We start from the raw sequence: 20,159 nt of genomic DNA, 5'->3' as shown, positions 1-20,159 counted from the left end.
AAAATAATGAAAATAAAGGAATGTATGGAATAGCAAGTGAGAGCTGAGGGATGGCTCTGGAAAGAAATGACACACAAATGGAAAGGAGCAACAATGGGAAAACGGTAATGTAGTACTAGAGACAGTGACCGAACACCCATACTTGCGTTCTAAATATTAGGCATTTTATGTATGCGGACAATTTAAAGTTTTATAGTATGTTAAATTTCGAAACTCAGGTATGCTTTAAATGACAGGATGTTATACTCATTTCGGCCTTTCATCTAGTTATACAAATTCAAAAAGGCACTCGCACATCTGAGCAATCTTATTTGCAGGTGCATGGCATCAATTGAACAAGATGAAGGAAAAGGAAACCGCACACTGCTCTTGATAGTATCACCGATATTTAATAAGCTTACGTATCGGCCACACGGCCTTCGTCAGAGCTCTGACGAAGGCCGTGTGGCCGATACGTAAGCTTATTAAATATCGGTGATACTATCAAGAGCAGTGTGCGGTTTCCTTTTCCTTCGGCCTTTCATCTAGTAGAATTGGCTGCATACTTTTGAGGAAGAGAACAGTCTTTCTACACTCACATGTGTTTGACAACAGCTGATAATCAGCTGATAATGAGACAAGGGGATGCACTGTACCCAAATTAACAAATAGCGGGAATCAACGCAATTGCACTTGAAATGACGCATTCTCAGGATGGGTGAGCCTAGTATGTTGATATTTGTTGCTTACTGCATTCATTTTTACTAAACAGTACGCTCTAAATAGTATGGAGTAGTACACAGTAAGTAGTACACAGTAAGTAGTTTTAGTAAGTAGTAGGCAAGACAGATTTCGGACACGCCAGTATCGCTGTGTGTTAAATAGAATCTCTATCCTGAAATGTCTAACAGGTCTGCTGCTGGGTTGAGGTCAAATTCATTAAAATTCCAGTCAATTCAGAAAGTAAACTAAATTCAACATTTTCGTAATTGAAAAGATTTGGAATTTCAGTACACTTCCTGAAATAACTGGAATTGACCCTGCCTGCTACACTAGACGAAACTTTTGCAGAGCGCGAGACGCCCCCATTGATTTCAATGAAACATGGGCATAAGCAGCGCTCTGGTTCTATTTTTAAGAATTCGACTCGCGGCTCAAACCAAGAACACTAGCTGGAGTGGCTTGCGCTCTGCTCACGCTGGTGTAACAAGTAAAAAACCTACTGCTTTTGTAATGCCCCGGTATGGCACATATCCTTTTACCTTTTTAGGAGAGAAGACCCCGAGAGTGCCGCCATCCTCACGGATAGCCACGCCCATCTCAGCCAGCAGGGCTTCCCTAGAGGAGAGGAGAGAGAGGAGGGTGATGTTATAAACACATCTTCCCTAGAGGAGAGAGAGGAGAGAGTGATGTTATAAACACATCTTCCCTAGAGGAGAGGAGAGAGAGGAGGGTGATGTTATAAACACATCTTCCCTAGAGGAGAGGAGAGAGAGGAGGGTGATGTTATAAACACATCTTCCCTAGAGGAGAGAGTGGAGGGTGATGTTATAAACACATCTTCCCTAGAGGAGAGGAGAGAGAGTGGAGGGGGATGTTATAAACACATCTTCCCTAGAGGAGAGGAGGGTGATGTTATAAACACATCTTCCCTAGAGGAGAGAGTGGAGGGTGATGTTATAAACACATCTTCCCTGGAGGAGAGAGCGCAGGGTGATGTTATAAACATATCTTCCCTAGAGGAGAGAGAGGAGGGTGATGTTATAAACACATCTTCCCTAGAGGAGAGAGTGGAGGGTGATGTTATAAACACATCTTCCCTAGAGGAGAGAGCGCAGGGTGATGTTATAAACATATCTTCCCTAGAGGAGAGAGAGGAGGGTGATGTTATAAACACATCTTCCCTAGAGGAGAGGAGAGAGCGGAGGGTGATGTTATAAACACATCTTCCCTAGGAGGAGAGGAGAGAGTGGAGGGTGATGTTATAAACACATCTTCCCTGGAGGAGAGAGCGCAGGGTGATGTTATAAACATATCTTCCCTAGAGGAGAGAGAGGAGGGTGATGTTATAAACACATCTTCCCTAGAGGAGAGGAGAGAGCGGAGGGTGATGTTATAAACACATCTTCCCTAGGAGGAGAGGAGAGAGTGGAGGGTGATGTTATAAACACATCTTCCCTGGAGGAGAGAGCGCAGGGTGATGTTATAAACATATCTTCCCTAGAGGAGAGAGAGGAGGGTGATGTTATAAACACATCTTCCCTAGAGGAGAGAGTGGAGGGTGATGTTATAAACACATCTTCCCTAGAGGAGAGAGCGCAGGGTGATGTTATAAACATATCTTCCCTAGAGGAGAGAGGAGGGTGATGTTATAAACACATCTTCCCTAGAGGAGAGGAGAGAGAGGAGGGTGATGTTATAAACACATCTTCCCTAGAGGAGAGGAGAGAGAGGAGGGTGATGTTATAAACACATCTTCCCTAGAGGAGAGAGTGATGTTATAAACACATCTTCCCTAGGAGGAGAGGAGAGTGCGGAGGGTGATGTTATAAACACATTTTCCCTAGAGGAGAGGAGAGAGCGGAGGGTGATGTTATAAACACATCTTCCCTAGAGGAGAGGAGAGAGCGGAGGGTGATGTTATAAACACATCTTCCCTAGAGGAGAGGAGAGTGCGGAGGGTGATGTTATAAACACATCTTCCCTAGAGGAGAGAGTGATGTTATAAACACATCTTCCCTAGAGGAAAGAGTGATGTTATAAACACATCTTCCCTAGAGGAGAGGAGAGTGTGGAGGGTGATGTTATAAACACATCTTCCCTAGAGGAGAGAGTGGAGGGGGATGTTATAAACATCTTCCCTAGAGGAGAGAGGGGAGGGTGATGTTATAAACACATCTTCCCTAGAGGAGAGAGCGGAGGGTGATGTTATAAACACATCTTCCCTAGAGGAGAGACCGGAGGGTGATGTTATAAACACATCTTCCCTAGAGGAGAGAGTGGAGGGTGACGTTATAAACACATCTTCCCTAGAGGAGAGGGTGATGTTATAAACACATCTTCCCTAGAGGAGAGAGTGATGTTATAAACACATCTTCCCTAGAGGAGAGGAGAGAGGAGGGTGATGTTATAAACACATCTTCCCTAGAGGAGAGGAGAGAGGAGAGTGATGTTATAAACACATCTTCCCTAGAGGAGAGGAGTGCGGAGGGTGATGTTATAAACACATCTTCCCTAGAGGAGAGAGCGGGGGGTGATGTTATAAACACATCTTCCCTAGAGGAGAGAGCGGGGGTGATGTTATAAACACATCTTCCCTAGAGGAGAGGAGAGTGCGGAGGGTGATGTTATAAACACATCTTCCCTAGAGGAGAGGAGAGAGCGGAGGGTGATGTCATAAACACATCTTCCCTAGAGGAGAGAGTGGAGGGTGATGTTATAAACACATCTTCCCTAGAGGAGAGAGCGGAGGGTGATGTCATAAACACATCTTCCCTAGAGGAGAGAGTGGAGGGTGATGTCATAAACACATCTTCCCTAGAGGAGAGAGTGGAGGGTGATGTTATAAACACATCTTCCCTAGAGGAGAGGAGAGAGCGGAGGGTGATGTTATAAACACATCTTCCCTAGAGGAGAGGAGAGAGCGGAGGGTGATGTTATAAACACATCTTCCCTAGAGGAGAGGAGAGAGTGGAGGGTGATGATATAAACACATTTTCCCTAGAGGAGAGGAGAGAGCGGAGGGTGATGTTATAAACACATTTTCCCTAGAGGAGAGAGAGGAGGGTGATGTAATAAACACATCTTCCCTAGAGGAGAGAGTGGAGGGTGATGTTATAAACACATCTTCCCTAGAGGAGAGAGTGGAGGGTGATGTTATAAACACACCTTCCCTAGAGGAGAGAGTGGAGGGTGATGTTATAAACACACCTTCCCTAGAGGAGAGAGTGGAGGGTGATGTTATAAACACATCTTCCCTAGAGGAGAGTGATGTTAGAAACATGTCCATGTGCCCCTTATTACATTGGTGGTGGGGCTGGTTACATTCTTTACAGTAGAATCTGAACTGAAAACGTTATCACCACCATGCAATAAATTGTCGCTAGGAATTTAAATTGGTGTTACTTTAAGAGATTGCAGGAAGATGCATAATGATCACACAATACATAGAGAAATATAGGAATGTGTATTGGGTATGTCCTCAGTATAGGTCATTAAGTGTTTGGGTGCTAGTGTTCATCTTTACCATGATACGCTTTGTGACAGCGTTCTATCAACTAAAGTTGTCACGCAATGAAATACAAACCAAACAATTGTCTCCACCTGACATACATCAGTGGATGAGCAAATTTGTATATATTCTGTCTTCCTTCCTGTCCCTTAAACATGCTTCTATTTTCAGAGGAAAGAAAGGAAGAAAGAAGCACACTGAAAGGAGTGTGACAGATGGATAAGGCACATTTCAGAAGAAGGGTGGAGAATCGGGATACAGCCTTTCACTGAAAGTGTCCCATTTGAAAGGACAGAAACAAAAAGCCATCATGGGGCTTTGACCCTCCACTGACCTCTCCATTCGTATTGCCTCGGTCTTCCGAAGCTTCTCCTCCCAGGTCTCATTGAGCTCAGCAATGATTTTCTCAGATTCCTGAGGACAGATTGGGGAGTGGCAAGAAAAATAATACATTTAGCATACTGTTATTATTTGGTTCACCTAATATGATAAAATCACCTCCTTATTAGGTTCTATATCCTGAAGACCTTTACTCACACAAAATCTTATGGTGAGAATATCAAGACTTAACTGGGGGTCAAGCCAAAACACCCAAAACCTGGGAATGTCATGTGCTCCCTAGTCCTGCCATTGTGTTATTCTCTCCTTGTTCATCCCTACTAGCACCACTGGCTTGCTCACGACCATCTGGCTCTAAAAGCAGGAAGTATGGCCATTAGCCAATAAATTCAACTCCATCCTTTGTAAAGGGTTAACACCCCTACCATCTGTTGTTCTGGATACAGACACTGTCCCCTGGCTCAAAATAAAAAAGTCCATGGTTGCGTCCCAAATGGCACCCTATTCCCTGAGAGTGCACTGGTTTTGAACAAGGCCCAAAAGGCTCTGATGAAAGGTTGTGCATTAAAAGGAATAGGGTGCCATTTGCGACGCATGTACGGCTCATGATGGGCCACCGGAAGGAGATTCAGCAGATTAACATCTTTTACAAAATGTTTTGTTTGAGGGAGGCACATGAAATCAGCAAAATATATTCAGTTACACAATGCTTATGATAGATGAATCTCCCAAAGACACATGGCAACACTAAGTTCTATTATCAGTTGAATGTCAAACTAGGAGCAGACATATGATCCTGATGACCAATTTATTTCACTGTGCTAATATGAGCACGCAGTGTGCACTCAGGATATTTTCTGACGCTTTTTACGCTTAATGGCCACGAAGACCAGATCTATTTTGGTCCTATTTCCTCCCCATCTGCGTCGGCGCCCGACGTCATTGGATGACAGACTGGCACCACGGTAGCCATGGAAACTGCAGCTCGTAATGGCTGTATGTTGCCATCCTATGTGCTCCCTCAACAGCTAACGAGGGTGAGAGAGGGAAAGCCAAGGGAAGATATAAAAGAACAGCTGAACACTGATAGCTTGAGAGGAAGATATTAGTAAGAGGGCCGCTTTCCCAAAAGGGTCTTGACATCAAATGGACAGATCCATTGTTTAACAAAATTGCTGCACTTTTCCAAGCTGAGTTTTCACACTAATATTATATCCCTCCATGCATGTTTCTTACATCTTCAGAGGGCTTCCATTTGAGAAAACAGACTAAGAACATGGGGAAATTCTGGACTTCCGATCTTTTCACTTAAAATCGGGAAAGATAGGGACTATATTGGTTTAGTTCCACTGTTTATTTCCTTACATAGTTTAGGGGTCTCATCCATTTCAATACCATTTAATTAGGAATTTAAATGTAAAAAATATAAAAATGCAACATGTAAAGTGTTGGTCCCATGTTTCATGAGCTGAAATAAAAGATCCCATAAATTTTACAAAACCACAAAAAGCTTATTTATCAAATTTTGTGCACAAATTTATTTACAACACCTCTTTACGAGATAATCCATCCACCTGACAGGTGTGGCATATCAAGAAGCTGATTAAACCACATGATCATTATACAGGTGGACCTTGTGCTGGGGAAAACAAAAGGCCACTCTAAAATGTGAAGTTGTGTCACACAACAATGCCACAAATGTCAAGTTTTAAGGGAGCGAGCAATTGGCATGTTGACTGCAGGAATGTCCACCAGAGTTGTTGCCAGAGAATTGAATTCTCTACCATATGCCGCCTCCAACATCGTTTTAGAGAATTTGGCAGTACGTCCAACCGGCCTCACAACCGCAGATCAGAGCCATTGAAGAGGTGGGACAACATTCCACAGGCCACAATCAACAACCTGATCAACTCTATGCGAAGGAGATGTGTCGTGCTGCATGAGGAAAATGGCGGTAACACCAGATACTGACTGGTTTTCTGATCCACGCCCCTAACTTCTTATTTAAAAGGTATCTATGACCAACAGATGCACATTTGTATTCCCAGTTATGTGAAATACATAGATTAGGACCTAATTTATTTATTTAAATTGACTAATTTCATTACATGAACTGTAACTCAGTAAAATCTTTTAAATTGTTGCATTTTGTGTTTATATTTCTGTTCAGTGTAGCTAGTACTGGGGTGGGGGGGGGGATACTGTACCTTGAGTCTCTCGATGGCCTCTTCCCCTCCCGGGGTGGACATGATGCGCTCCTGGATACTGGTGACCGACTGTGGGCCAACTAGGCTGCAGAGCGAGCCAGAGGACGGCGAGGCTGTCAGGGAACCGATAGGGGCTGTGGAGAAATGGCCAGGGCGTTGGTTCTCTGAGGCTAGCAAGTATCTATGCTTATTGTTGTGTATGTCTTTCAGGTCTGAGTCAACAAGAGGAGAGAGAGGCAGGGTCCCGGGAAAGGGAGGAGGGTCACAAAAATGACAGGAAAAGGAGAATATGGGGAAGAGAGAGAGAGGGACAGGGAGAGAGGGAGACAGAAGAACAAAGGAGGAAAGACCAGTGTAAGACATACATTGCACATCAAAGGATAAAAGACAGACAACCAGCACAAGTCAGTTACAGAGCAGCAGTTTTCTCCCCAGGTGGTTAAAAAGCTAAGACGTTGTTTTTGTTGAAAATCGGTAAACCATTCCATGTCTCTCAAAATGACAAATTGAATTGTTCATTATGTTCGATGGCCACAAAAAAAAATTTGTCAGAGAATTTGCAGGACTTATAATCTTAAAAAGGACACACATTATTGTGGCCAATGAACAGATGCCTCCATCTATCATTACAATTGGGAATTAAATTTGAATGGCAAAATGCATTTCAAATGCACCTACCAACTTCAATCAGTGACAGATAACTAAGTAGGATATGTCATAATGGTAATGTATTGTACCTAAACAGAAACTTTGTTTCTTTAACTCCAAAATATATACTGGTGTGAAAACTGCTAACATGTACCAACTGGAGGAGGAGGGGGGGTTATAGGCAGCCAGAGGGCCAGGGAGGACCAGGGGGGTTATAGGCAGCCAGAGGACCAGGGAGGAGGAGGGGGGCGGGATGACTGTTGGTGAAAATACTTGGTAAAAATGGCCACAGAGCAGCAGCGCATTACCATCTATTTCGTTATGCTCCCATGCGGGCAGATTTTGCAACGTCATATAATGCAGATAGTACGGAGCACATACACTTAAATTTTTACCAGAGCGTATAATGACAATGTGGAGGAGAGGGGGAAAGGGTAAGGAGTTTGGGGAATACAGCTAAAATAAAGCATATGCTAGCTACAAGAGGACTGAATTCCGTCGAAACACAGCAAACGTCTAGATAACACACATCTAATCGGCTACATAGAAATGAGAGCATGCACCTTTCCTCCTGTAGCTCAAAGCTTCAATTTGAGAACTTAGTAGCATTCTAATGTCTTGAACATTGTCACCTGCAATGGATAATTAGTAAAACAACACAAGCTTCATCGGCAAGAAAAAAGTTTTCAAAGATGGTAAGTAATGATGTGGGTGGGGGGAAAAGACAAGTTATTAAGATGGCATTAGAAGTTAAAGCACGATATTGTCTATTGCCTTGGTTGGGATATACACCACATGACCAAAAGTATGTGGACACCGGCTCGTCGAACATATCATTCCAAAATCATGGACATTAATATGGAGTTGGTCCCCCTTTTGCTGCTATAACAGCCTTCTTCTGGGAAGGCTTTCCACATAAAGGAATTGAACCTTTAACTAGGCAAGTCAATTAAGAACACAGGAACAGTGGGTTAACTGCCTTGTTCAGGGGCAGAAGTAAATATTTTTTACCTTGTCACCTGGGGGATTCGATCTTGCAACCTTTCAGTTACTAGTCCAACGCTCTAACCACTAGGCTACCTGCCACCCATTGAATGAAGTCAATGGAATGGTATCAAACTATTCCATTGACTCCATTTCACCCATTATTATGAGCCGTCTTCCCCTTAGCAGCCTCCACTGGTTCCAATTCATCCTGAAGGTGTTCGATGGGGTTGAGGTCAGGGCTCTGTGCAGGCCAGTCAAATTCTTCCACATCGATCTTGACAAACTGTTTCTGTATGGACCTCGCTTTGTGCATGGGGGCATTGTCATGCTGAAACTGGAAAGGGCATTCCCCAAACTGTTGCCACAAAGTTGGAAGCAGAGAATCGTCTAGAATATCATTGTATGCTGTAGCGTTAAGATTTCCCTACACTGGAATTAAAGGGCCGAGCCTGAACCATTAAAAACAGCCCCAGACTATTATTCCTCCTCCACCAAACTTCAGTTGGCACTATGCATTGGAGCTTTACACCACTCCAGCCGATGCTTGGCATTGCGCATGGTGATCTTATGACAGTGCCATGTTGAAAGTCACTGAGCTCTTCAGTATGGGCCATTCTACTGCCAATGTCTGTCAGCAACGTGTGTGGCTGAAATATCCAAATCCACAAATTTTAAGGGGTGTCCACATACTTGTGTGTATTTGGATTTGAGTCTGCTAATAATTCTGCCTCACCCCCATCATTAAAAACAAATAGCAAGCGCAAAAGCATGCTAACCTAGTGGCATTCTAACCCTTCCCAAATAGCATGTAATCAAAACCCTTGCACGTCTGAGAATCCGTACAATTAGGCTTATCATCTTTTGCATTTACATGCAAAACCAGGAGGGTTGTTTTCAGGAAAAGGGTGGGTGCAACAGCAATGGTTAGCTATCAGTAGCAAAAGGGGCGAGAGCGAGTGAGGGCGAGAGTGAACCCCACCACAAATATACACACATTTGCTTCCACTTCCAGGGCAATCATCACCCATATGCTCAACTGAGGGGCAGCAGGAAGAAGATAAGGATCAGAGGGGAGACTAGTAGACGAAGTTAACTGGGAGGCAAAGATTAAAGACATTTCTGACTGGGCAGAAGGAAAGGAGATTGCTTGATGAGGATGAGATGACATTAAACATGCAGTCGACATTAAACGGTGGATTATTCATTAAATCACACATGAATGAGATGTTATGTTACGTGTTATGTCTCTAATTCATCTAATAACCCCCCTCTATATATGTATGTGTAGCTATTGTAATATGAACATAAACCATTGCCATAAACTACCATCTAAGATGCATACATTGGGGATTTAGTGTGTACCAATCAACAGTCTTTATTTTTTTTAAAGTTATTTTATTTAACCTATATTTAAAACAAATTCATATTTACAATGACGGCCTACACCGGCCAAACCCGGACGACGATGGGCCAATTGTGCGCCACCCTATGGCACTCCCAATCACGGCCGGTTGTGATACAGCCTGGATTCGAACCAGGGTGTCTGTAGTGACGCCTCAAGCACTGAGATGCAGTGCCTTAGACCGCTGCGCCACTCGGGAGCCCAAAATTAATGTTTTTGAATGTCTTTACTTCAAGAAATCAATATCTAACATATATCGTGTGCTTATTTATTGCAAAACAATAATCATGCCTCGTCATATTAGAGATAAAAAAATGACACGACAGGTACGATTTCAATGTCATGCTACATCTAGTTTGGCATGTAGAGAACAGGCAGTAGTGTACAGGTAACAACGGATACAAAGATGATGAATTAGAGAAAGGAGATCAGAGTGAAGAAGAGAGAGAGGGGATGTTGCCAGCTTGTGTTGGGCCACTGAGAACAAGACTACATCCCAATAGTCTCTCCTTCCTTCTGAAGTGTGCATTCGCTCACTACTCCCCACACATTTTAAAGCATTCGACTGGTCTAGAAAGACTTTCCATATATAATTTCCTTTCAAATCCATGAAGGGAAGTGAACAAGTGCACACTTCGGGAGAAAAGAGAGGTCGAAATGCTCGTCTGAAAGGACGAAATGTGGCAGGTGTGATGTGGCACACTCACTGTCCAGGATGTCTCCCAGGCCCTGGGCGCGGAGCAGGTCCTTCAGCCGTGTCACCTCATCCTTCAGCTCGCGCACAAGCTTGTTGTTGGGGTCCTCGTTGATGACGGCATTGCACTTGATCTGCTTGGCCCGGTCAGCGTAGCTAGCAAAGGAAGTAAGCAAAACACATTTACTACAAATCATATTGACGTAGAATTGGGCTTGTTCGTCATTGCAGCTGATGTTGAAGGCAAATGCCAACTGACTGACCTACAAATCACTTGCCTCATAAATAACTACTCATTACTATGTAGATCAGTCAGTCAGACACTATTTACCCACAATGCATTACAGATAGTCAACTCAAATACGCTCATTGTCTCCTGAAAAATCTGACTTAAGACAATGATTATAATAACTACTAATGTATTTAGCCCCACCAAATCTCACTCTGCATCACAGTAACAATGAAACCATACAGTAAAATAGCTAAATATGAACAAAATTTTACAGTAATATTGTATTTTGTAATATTGCATTTTGTGTTGTTTCAAAGAAGTGAGCACTACCGAAGTGTGCTGAGGGTTTCATCATAGTTGATATCTGCAGGACTGAGGGCGGCTACCATGGCTGTTCTGGAGTTTCCACCTGAGTGACAGAAAGAGAGAGAGAAAGAGATTGGAACAAATGAATTCCCTTGTCACAAATCGCGTACAAAATAATTTACATGACAAGGTGCATACAAGGTCATTCCCATGAAAGCATCAAAAAAAGCTTAACTCTGCTTTGGGATAGCTTAACTCTACAGTGTTATTGTATGGATACTCATTGCTATACAGTTTTTTTCTTAGATTGAGCTGATACATTGTAAATGTGCTCCCAATGACAGGTGAATGTGCATTTTGGATATACACACAAGTATGCCCAATGAGACTTCTAATTATGTTGAAATAGTTTGCATAAAAATTTTAAAAAAGAGAAGTAGAGTAATATTTTTTCATCATGTGACAGTATACACATGTTTTCATCTTGACTGACAGGCATATGCCATTCGCTTAATGGTTTACATACATTACGGTCACTAGAGTCTGAATGTATTTCACAGATAATGCAGTTACATAGTTGGCATGATTTATCTATTCTTACCTAGGTTCTCCCTAAGCAGCCATGTCAGAACCGAGTCTCTGTACGGGATAAAGTCAGTCTTCTTCTTCTTTTTGCTCTGTGTCAAACAAAACCAATGTTAGAAGGTGGTGAACAAACAGAAATGGATGGATGGATGTTAGCTTCCCAATGTAAGATGGAAGGAGTGATGGGAGGAGAGGCTGAAGGGAGAGTCTACTGTAAAATGGCAGCATCTTCACACTAAGTGCATTAGCGGCGGTGAAGAAGGAATAGAGGCCTGATTTCTGATGATTTTGTTCCAGTGCAAAGATTGTGTTGGTTCCTCCAAAAAGTCAAATAAAATAGTATCCGTCAGACGCGCTGAATACAATGGGCTTCGACTTTACTGTGAAATGCTTGCTTACGAGCTCTTCACAACGACATAGAGCTAAAAATAGTAACAGAAGAAGAATAAAATACACAAGAATGGAGCTTATATACAGGGAGTACCAGGACCAGACCACTGTGCAGGGGTACGAGGTAGATATGTACATGAAGGCTGGGTAAAGCGACTAGGCATCAGGGTATACACCGAGTGTACAAAACATTAAGAACACCTGCTCTTTCCATGACAGGCTGACCAGGTGAATCCAGGTGAAAGCTATGATCCCTTATTGATGTCACTTCAATCAGTGTAGATGAAGGTGAGGAAACAGGATAAAGAAGGATTTTAAAGCCTCGAGACAATTGAGAAATGGATTGTGTATGTGTGCCATTCAGAGGGTGAATGGGCAAGACAAAATATTTAGGTGCCTTTGAACGGGGTATGGTAGTAGGTGCCAGGCGCACCAGTTTGTGTCAAGAAATGCAACGCTGCTGGGTTTCTCACGCTCAACAGTTTTCCATGTGTCTCAAGAATGGTCCATCACCCAAAAGACATCAAGTCAACTTGACAACTTTGGGAAGCATTTGTGTCAACATGGGCCAGCATCTCTGTGGAATTCTTTTGGCAGCTTGTAGAGTCCATTCCCCGATGAATTGGTTTAGAATTGAGGTGGTTCTGAGAGCATAAGGGGGGAGGGGGGTGCAACTCAATATTAGGAAGGTGTTCCTAATGTTTTGTACACTCAGTGTATCATTAGAGTAAAATAAAGAAAAGAGAAGCAGCAGCATATGATGAGTGTGAAAGTACATGTGTGCGTATGTGTGTGTTGTGTCGGTATGCGTGTGTGTGGCGTGTGTATGTGAAAGTGTGTGGGTTTTGTGTGAGTGTCAGTGTAGTGTGTGTATACATAGTCTTGTGAGGGGCATAGAGTCAGTGCAAGATGGGTTCCATGCAGATAGTCCGGGTCCATTGCAGATAAAATAAAGGTGATGAGTCAATGGAGAAAAATGGTCAGGTGACAAAATGATAAAATATTGCCATAACCCGTCTCTTTTTGAAAGGATCAGTGGTTTGGAATGACTGAACACACAAAGGGTTTACCTTGCTGGTAGTGTAATCCTGGGTATGCAAGTAACACCAGGGGAAGAGGGAAAGAACAGAAGAGCAGACCAAGTTACAACATGCCTTCCTCATGAGGAAGAGGATGACAGAGGGAGAGCGAGGGAGGAAGGGGGAGATAGAGGAAGGAGAGAGAGAGAGATGGAGACAGACAGTACTCACCACCTCAGCCAGGGCAGAGATGACCTTCCCTAATGTGGTCAGAGATTTGTTGATGTTGGCTCCCTCCTAATAAAGACAAGCCACATAGCAAATATCAATTTAATTAGACCCTTAAAGAAATACATAGCTACTTGGTGTATTTGTGGTATGTTGCTGAAGAGTGGCCTATATCCAAAATAATAATAATGTCATTTAGCAGATGCTTTCATCCAATGCGACTTAGAGTCATGCATGCATACATTTTTTTTATATGGGTGGCCCTAGCGGGGATCGAATTCACAATTCTGATGTTGCAAGCGCCATTCTCTACCAACTGAGCCACAAGGGTCCTACCTTTAGCCTGGTGCCTTTGGCTCCAGTAGAGTCAGCTCGCTCACTTCCTGCCAAGTCCACCAGACTGATTTTGCTGACCTGGAACGGGTTAGATGGGAACAATTAGTTTAGGACTAACACACACCATCAGAAACAATATATCCATTGCCTCACTTTATTATTATCTTTAATTACATTCAAAATAAACAGTAAGAAAAATAATATCCTAATCATGGAAATTGCAGGTATAGCTAAATAGTTGACCCAATACAACTAGTTCATAACAAACTGCATACACTAATACAATATTAATAACCAAAACAGTTGCAATTCTAAACCAATTTATACCTAAACATATACTTTTGTCAAGTCAACTGAAGAGCGACTTCTACACAGAAATCTGATAGTATCACACTACAATAGACATTGTGTGTATACTGACAGTGTCTCCTTTGTATCTCCATCATAATCACAGGAAATGTGGGGAGGTCAAATTGGGATCCCATTCCTCTCACCTTTTCTGTGGAGAGGTCTGTCTCACTGTCGTACTTCCTCTGTGTGAAGACGATGGTGAAGACAGCGTGGGACCTGCTGCTGGTCTCGTTCATGTTGGTGGCTGCCACCGTCCTGTAACAGAGTTGACACATTAGTTGAATCACACCAAATGGAAAGATGTGAAACCCATCGTACTGCTATCTAAAAAGTATATTGAAATAGTTTGAATGTTGAAGTAAGACTTATATGGACACGTTTTTTGTCCTGTATTGAGTGTTCAGAGTATTGTTCTTCAAGGAAAGACTTTCGTACAATACATTCAGTACTTCTGCATTTCCCATAATTACAATAAAATATAAAAAACATCATTAATACAGTATTTAAGTAAATCCCTGGTTAAGACATTTTCAATACCATACCAAGCTTTAAAGCTGTTAACACACACACGGCTTGGGCAGTATACCGTAAATCTGGTATTTGGAAATGGCCACGGGATGGTTTTTGAATACCGTCGAAACAATTTGACGTTTTTCAATAAATGTTAATATTTGTAGCAACTTTAAGTAAAAAACTGCAGTCAACTTATTAGGAGGTAAAGCAGATTGAATTCTTCATGAAACTTACCATAGTTACCCAGAACAGTTGAGCCAGTCAAGCATTTGTAAATAGCACAACTGGAGAAAGCAGGAACAGGTGAGTCCAGCTGTGTATTGACAAGGGACGCACGCGTTTTATATTGAAAGTCAGTGTTTTTTTGCTTCAATAGAGTGATCAGATGCGTACTAAAGTTTGCATTCACAGAAAATACATTAGCGCAACACATTCGGCGGAAAATACCTTAATTTTCATCAGATGACAGAAGTCGAACGGTATTTGGTTGGCAGCTAAACAAATAAATGAGCTTACAATTAAAAAGCAAGGTATTTTTTGCAAAAACAATGCATGGCCATCATATTCCAAAAGAGTATCATAGGAAATGTAGATGGCTACATTCTTTCTAATGTTTGTCTTAAAGTTAATCTTGCAATTTACCCGTGAAAAGTAGGCTAAACCGAAAAGTACCAGAGAAAAGTAGCTACACATCAGTCAGAGTGCTGTCTGCTAATAGAATGCCCGTTCGTGAATTCCAATCTGAGTGGAGAAGTGCAACTGAAGCATAAAATTAGTCTAATGCCGAGCAGAAATTACAATAAGAAGCATTTTAGATCTGCGTTTATAAAACGCAGCAAGATATTTCTTATCCGTTATATATTTTTTTTCTGTGTGAAAAACGCAGATTTCTTCATTAACGCAACCCCTAAGTTTAACGTGCTAGTTATCCAAGTGGCTGAATTAATAAGGTGACGGGGCATCATAGTGTTAGCTTTCTGCCATGTTTGAGAAATCTGTACAGCTGCCACTGCGATCTTGATTTCCTTGTGTTTTTTCTCTTCATTCTCCTCCTCTTCTCCAAGCAGAGCAGGCAGGTCCATTGTACTAAAGACTCCAGACTCCACACAGACACAGCTTGTACACATGCTGCTCCATAGCCAGTACTGTTCTTTCTTCAGACAACAATGGGTCAAAACTTTGTTCATTTGCACAATGTCTCTCGTTCACATTCCCTTGTAAATGTCCAAACGCAAAAGATATTCGGTAGCTCCCACACACACACGTTGAACTTTTTGAGCTGGATTGCCTGTCTTCGCAATTTGTTTTTCTTTTGCGCTTGTTCGCATATCTAGCTAGCAGCCTCCATTGAATTCACTATTACCTGTGCTAATATTGCTAGCATTCTGGTGATCGACGCCCAATGGCCTTTTTTTGGCACCCCCTTGTGTACTAAGCCGGTAATACTGTAAATCACAGGATGAGAGAAGGATGGTAATGATGATATGAAAATCTTGATACCACCCAACCCTAACAAACATGTGGGATATACACTAAGGAGATATGGGCTTTAAAACACACATTCCAGACATAAGCTCTCCGAGTCAACAGTAGAAAATTAAAGCAAGGTTCACTCCTCCACACGAGAATGCACACTCCCGTGACACACACGCTTGCACAGCCAGGAAGGTAGGTATGTGTACACACACACACACACACACACACACACACACACACACACACACACTGTCCCAAAAGAAGAGATACCTGCCTGAGAGCTTGGGAACAGTGACCAAGCTACTGCTTTAACAACAATCCAATCAACCACATGGACTCAACTACTACTCAGCTTAAAATAGGATTTAAAAAAACTCACTGAAAAGCATGACTTTTCAAGCAAATCCATTTTTAAGAACTGTTTCTTATTTGATTCTTAAATTATATGATAATTTGTGTGCATTTATGTCCAACAACCTCCCTCCCCACGCACTCCTCTGTGCATCGCAAATTACACCATATTCCCTATTTAGGGCCTACTTTTGATTAGAGCCCATAGGGCTCTGGTCAAAAGTAGTGCACTACATAGGAAATAGGGTGCCATTTGAGACAAAGCCCCTGGGTAGGTCTCGTCCTGACGCTGACCTGGCCTTGTTGCCGGCGTCCATGAGGTCGTTGATGTCGTTGTAGGAGGTGACGGCCAGCTTGGACAAGTCCTCCACGTAGGGCCCCAGCAGGGGGTGCTCTCGCACACGCAGGTTCCCTTTGTTCTTCGGGTTGAGCAAGTCCCGCACCCGCTCGCAGTAGATCTCCATGTAGCTGACCTAGAAGTGATTTCATTACAGTATGAGTATCTATTGGCCATGGCCGACTAAAGCTACAGTGAAGCCTTGACATCAGAAACATCCAGCAACGCTACCGGATGAAGTTTCCACTACGTACAGATTCAGTATCAACTTCCCCTCCCCCAATCCTAATGCTAAACTCACCCCAGATCAACGTCTAGGGGCAACTTTACCATCAACATACATGACAGTCAAGGAGAGGGTTTTCAATCAGTAGTAATGCCATTTATAGTGTTGGAATGCTACTTTTTGTAATGCAGAAGTCACAGTATTCGCTCAATATGGATCACTTGGTGTTCCATTTCAAAGACTTGAATTTGCTTAAGCATTGATGAGTACACGGAAGACTGAGCTAATATGCGTTGCTAGTAAAGCATTGCTAGGGAAACCACTATACTTTGAGGTTGCTCTGGATATAAGAACAAGGTAGTCACTGCAGGGCTACAATTTGGGAGGGTAGACCATCATCAGAAAGAGGAGTGAGGAGCGGCTGAGGTAAGGGGAGAAGGAAAAGAAAGAGAGTGTTCGGGGGGGGTGAGGATTTAGCCCCTAATGCTGTCTGGGACTCACCTCCACTGAGAATGAGATCTCGTCTTTGTTGTTGTCATTGATTTTCTCAAAGAGTTCTTCACAGAGCTAAGAGACAGAGGAAGAAATGTGTTATTGCCATTTAGGAGCATTTAAAAAGAGAGGAAGAGAGAGGAGATGCAGATCGATAGATAACACAAATAGCTTGACGGTTAGATGCCAAAACCAGGGGAGAAATGTCTTAATGCAGTAAGTGCTGCCGGCAGAGAGGTGGAATGCATACAAGAGGTTGGCAATGAGAGAACCGGTTGCTTGTTTGTGAGCCAAAGCACTTCCAATCTCTTTGGGATGGGCGGAATTGAATACTCAGGTATCCAATCAATGTGAATGGTCAGCATGAAACTTCCAAATATGGTTGAAATAAAATGGTACAATACTATTGGGCCTTGCTTGTTCTCGTATAACTAAGGATATGAGCATAACTAAGGACATGATCTAGGCCAGGTATTCCCAAACTGGGGTAAGTAATGTTGTCGGCAATGTTGTAAGCAATGTGATTCACATTTATTTATTTTTTTTAAATATAGAATTCCTTCACATTTTCAAACAGTACATGTATATTTTCCAGCGGGGCTATACATTTGGGTGAGGTTTTTTTCCTCGCCTGAGTAGCCTCGCTACACTGCCAAAAATAAAAATTAAACCATCTAGTGTTCAGCAAAATAACAACACAATGTCAAATACAGTTAGCCTAGTCAAATAATTAACATCCAATCACATTAACCGTTACTCTCTCGCAGGAAACCTTCACTCTTGCGCAGACAATTAGAAACGAAACATGACAATTTGAAAAACAAGCCACAGAGTCTTTTGAGCGAGAATAAAGACGACTTTCAAGACATGTATGAAAGCAACAGATATCATTAATAAGAAGGGACTAGAAGCGTCTTATATGGTGAGCTACCGAGTGGCTAGGACAGGCAAGCCCCATACTATTGTGGAGGACTTCATTCTTCCTGCTTCCGCAGATATGGCTGGGACAATGCTGGGGGGAAGGCCCGCAAAATCTATACAGACAATGCCTTCATCAAACACCGTTTCACGACGCATCAGTGACATGGCAGGAGATGTCTTGAAACAATTACTGCTTCGCATACAAGCCAGTAAATTATATACGTTACAGCTGGATGAGTCAGACGTGGTGGTCCTGGCACAGCTCCTGGTATATGTCCGCTACGTTTATGGGGGTCAATTAAGGAAGACATCCTCTTCTGCAAACCACTGGAAACCAGGACAACAGGAGTGGATATTTTTAAAGTGTCTGGACAGCTTTGTGACATCACATCTTGACCACCAATGTCCATTTAATGGTATCTGTACTGATGGCGCAAATGTTATGACAGGGAGACATAGTGGAGTGGTAACGCGCGTGCAAGCAGTTGCTCCCGACGCCACTTGGGTATACTGCAGCATCCACCGAGAGGCTCTTTATGCCAAGGGAATGCCTGACAGCTTGAAAGACGTTTTGGACACTACAGTAAAGATGGTTAACTTTGTTAAAGCAAGGCCCCTGAACTCGTGTATTTTCTGCATTATGCAATGATATGGGCAGGGACCATGTAACGCTTTTACAACATACAGAAGTGCGCTGGCTATCAAGGGGCAAAGTATTGACACGTTTAAAAAAAAAAAAAAATTGAATTGAGAGACGAGCTTAAAGTTCTTTACTGACCATAATTTTCGCTTGTCTGACCGCTTGCATGATGACGAGTTTCTCACACGACTGGCGATCTGGGTGATGTTTTTTCTCGCCTGAATGATCTGAATCTATATTTGCGGAGTGTCCCTGTAATCCTATTCTAATGTGCGGGACAAAATTAAGGCTATGATTAAGAAGCTGGAGCTCTTTTCTGTCTGCATTAACAAGGAAAACACACAGGTGTTACGGACAATGTCAAATGTGATATAGCGAAGCACCTGAGTGAGCTGGGTGCGCAATTACGCAGGTACTTTCCAGAAACAGACGAAACAAACAACTGTATTTGTTATCCCTTTCATGCCTGCCTCCAGTCCACTTACCGATATCTGAACAAGAGAGCCTCATCGAAATTGCAACAAGCGGGTCTGTGAAAATGTAATTTAAATCAGAAGCCACTGCCAGATTTTTGGATAGGGCTGCGCTCAGAGTATCCTGCCTTGGCAAAACGCGCTGTTAAGACACTGATGCCCTTTGCATCCACGTACCTATGTGAGAGTGGATTCTCGGCCCTCACTAGCATGAAAACTAAAATGGAAAATTATTTAAGACAGACTCTCGCCAATACAACCCAACATTGCAGAGTTATGTGCATCCTTTCAAGCACACCCTTCTCATTAACCTGTGGTGAGTTATTCACAATTTTTGATGAACAAATAAGGTTTTATATGTAAGATGGTTAAATAAAGAGAAGATTATTGATTATTATTATTATAATATAAGAGCTCTTTGTCACTTTCCACGAGCCGGGTTGTGACAAACTCACTCATTCTTATGTTTAATAAATGTATTGTATAGTGTGTGTGTGTGCCAGGCAACATTTGAAAGTGCGCTAACCCTGGTCCTAGAGGGGGTACGCAGCTGGAGGTTGAATATTTGAAGGGGTACGGGACTATAAAAAGTTTGGGAACCACTGATCTAGGCTGAACACAAATGTAACAGAATAAATGGAATTTGTTTTAGACATTTCTTGAATCTGTTCTATGGCACCCACAATGGTAGTCTGTGATCAAGGAGGCAACTGTGCTCAAGTGAAAATGTTATTGGAACATTGAACTTCCACAGTTATTCAAGAGAGCTAAGGAGGATGGATATTGGATATTTGAG

At 42.5% G+C, this 20,159-nt stretch overlaps 1 protein-coding gene across 12 annotated transcripts in view; it reads right to left on the bottom strand.

The window, feature by feature from the left end:
- kif1b (kinesin family member 1B) overlaps window positions 1–20,159 on the bottom strand; it is a 112,981-nt gene that overhangs the window by 54,051 nt on the left and 38,771 nt on the right. For 4 of the 12 annotated variants that reach the window (XM_071372146.1, XM_071372154.1, XM_071372148.1 and 1 more), the window contains exons 5-17: window positions 17,339–17,404; window positions 16,569–16,747; window positions 14,078–14,189; window positions 13,584–13,661; window positions 13,251–13,316; window positions 13,071–13,088; window positions 11,627–11,702; window positions 11,050–11,128; window positions 10,501–10,643; window positions 9,386–9,427; window positions 6,757–6,968; window positions 4,545–4,624; window positions 1,242–1,317 (exon numbers count right to left, since the gene is read on the bottom strand). In XM_071372146.1, coding sequence (XP_071228247.1) covers window positions 1,242–1,317; window positions 4,545–4,624; window positions 6,757–6,968; window positions 9,386–9,427; window positions 10,501–10,643; window positions 11,050–11,128; window positions 11,627–11,702; window positions 13,071–13,088; window positions 13,251–13,316; window positions 13,584–13,661; window positions 14,078–14,189; window positions 16,569–16,747; window positions 17,339–17,404 — 1,227 coding nt within the window. The remainder of the gene's footprint in view (window positions 1–1,241; window positions 1,318–4,544; window positions 4,625–6,756; window positions 6,969–9,385; window positions 9,428–10,500; window positions 10,644–11,049; window positions 11,129–11,626; window positions 11,703–13,070; window positions 13,089–13,250; window positions 13,317–13,583; window positions 13,662–14,077; window positions 14,190–16,568; window positions 16,748–17,338; window positions 17,405–20,159) is intronic. The other 8 variants (XM_071372158.1, XM_071372153.1, XM_071372157.1 and 5 more) reach the window with 5 other exon arrangements.

Source organism: Salvelinus alpinus, chromosome 28, assembly GCF_045679555.1.
Source record: "Salvelinus alpinus chromosome 28, SLU_Salpinus.1, whole genome shotgun sequence".
NCBI lineage: Eukaryota > Metazoa > Chordata > Actinopteri > Salmoniformes > Salmonidae > Salvelinus > Salvelinus alpinus.
This window is presented reverse-complemented; position numbering and strand designations above follow the sequence as displayed.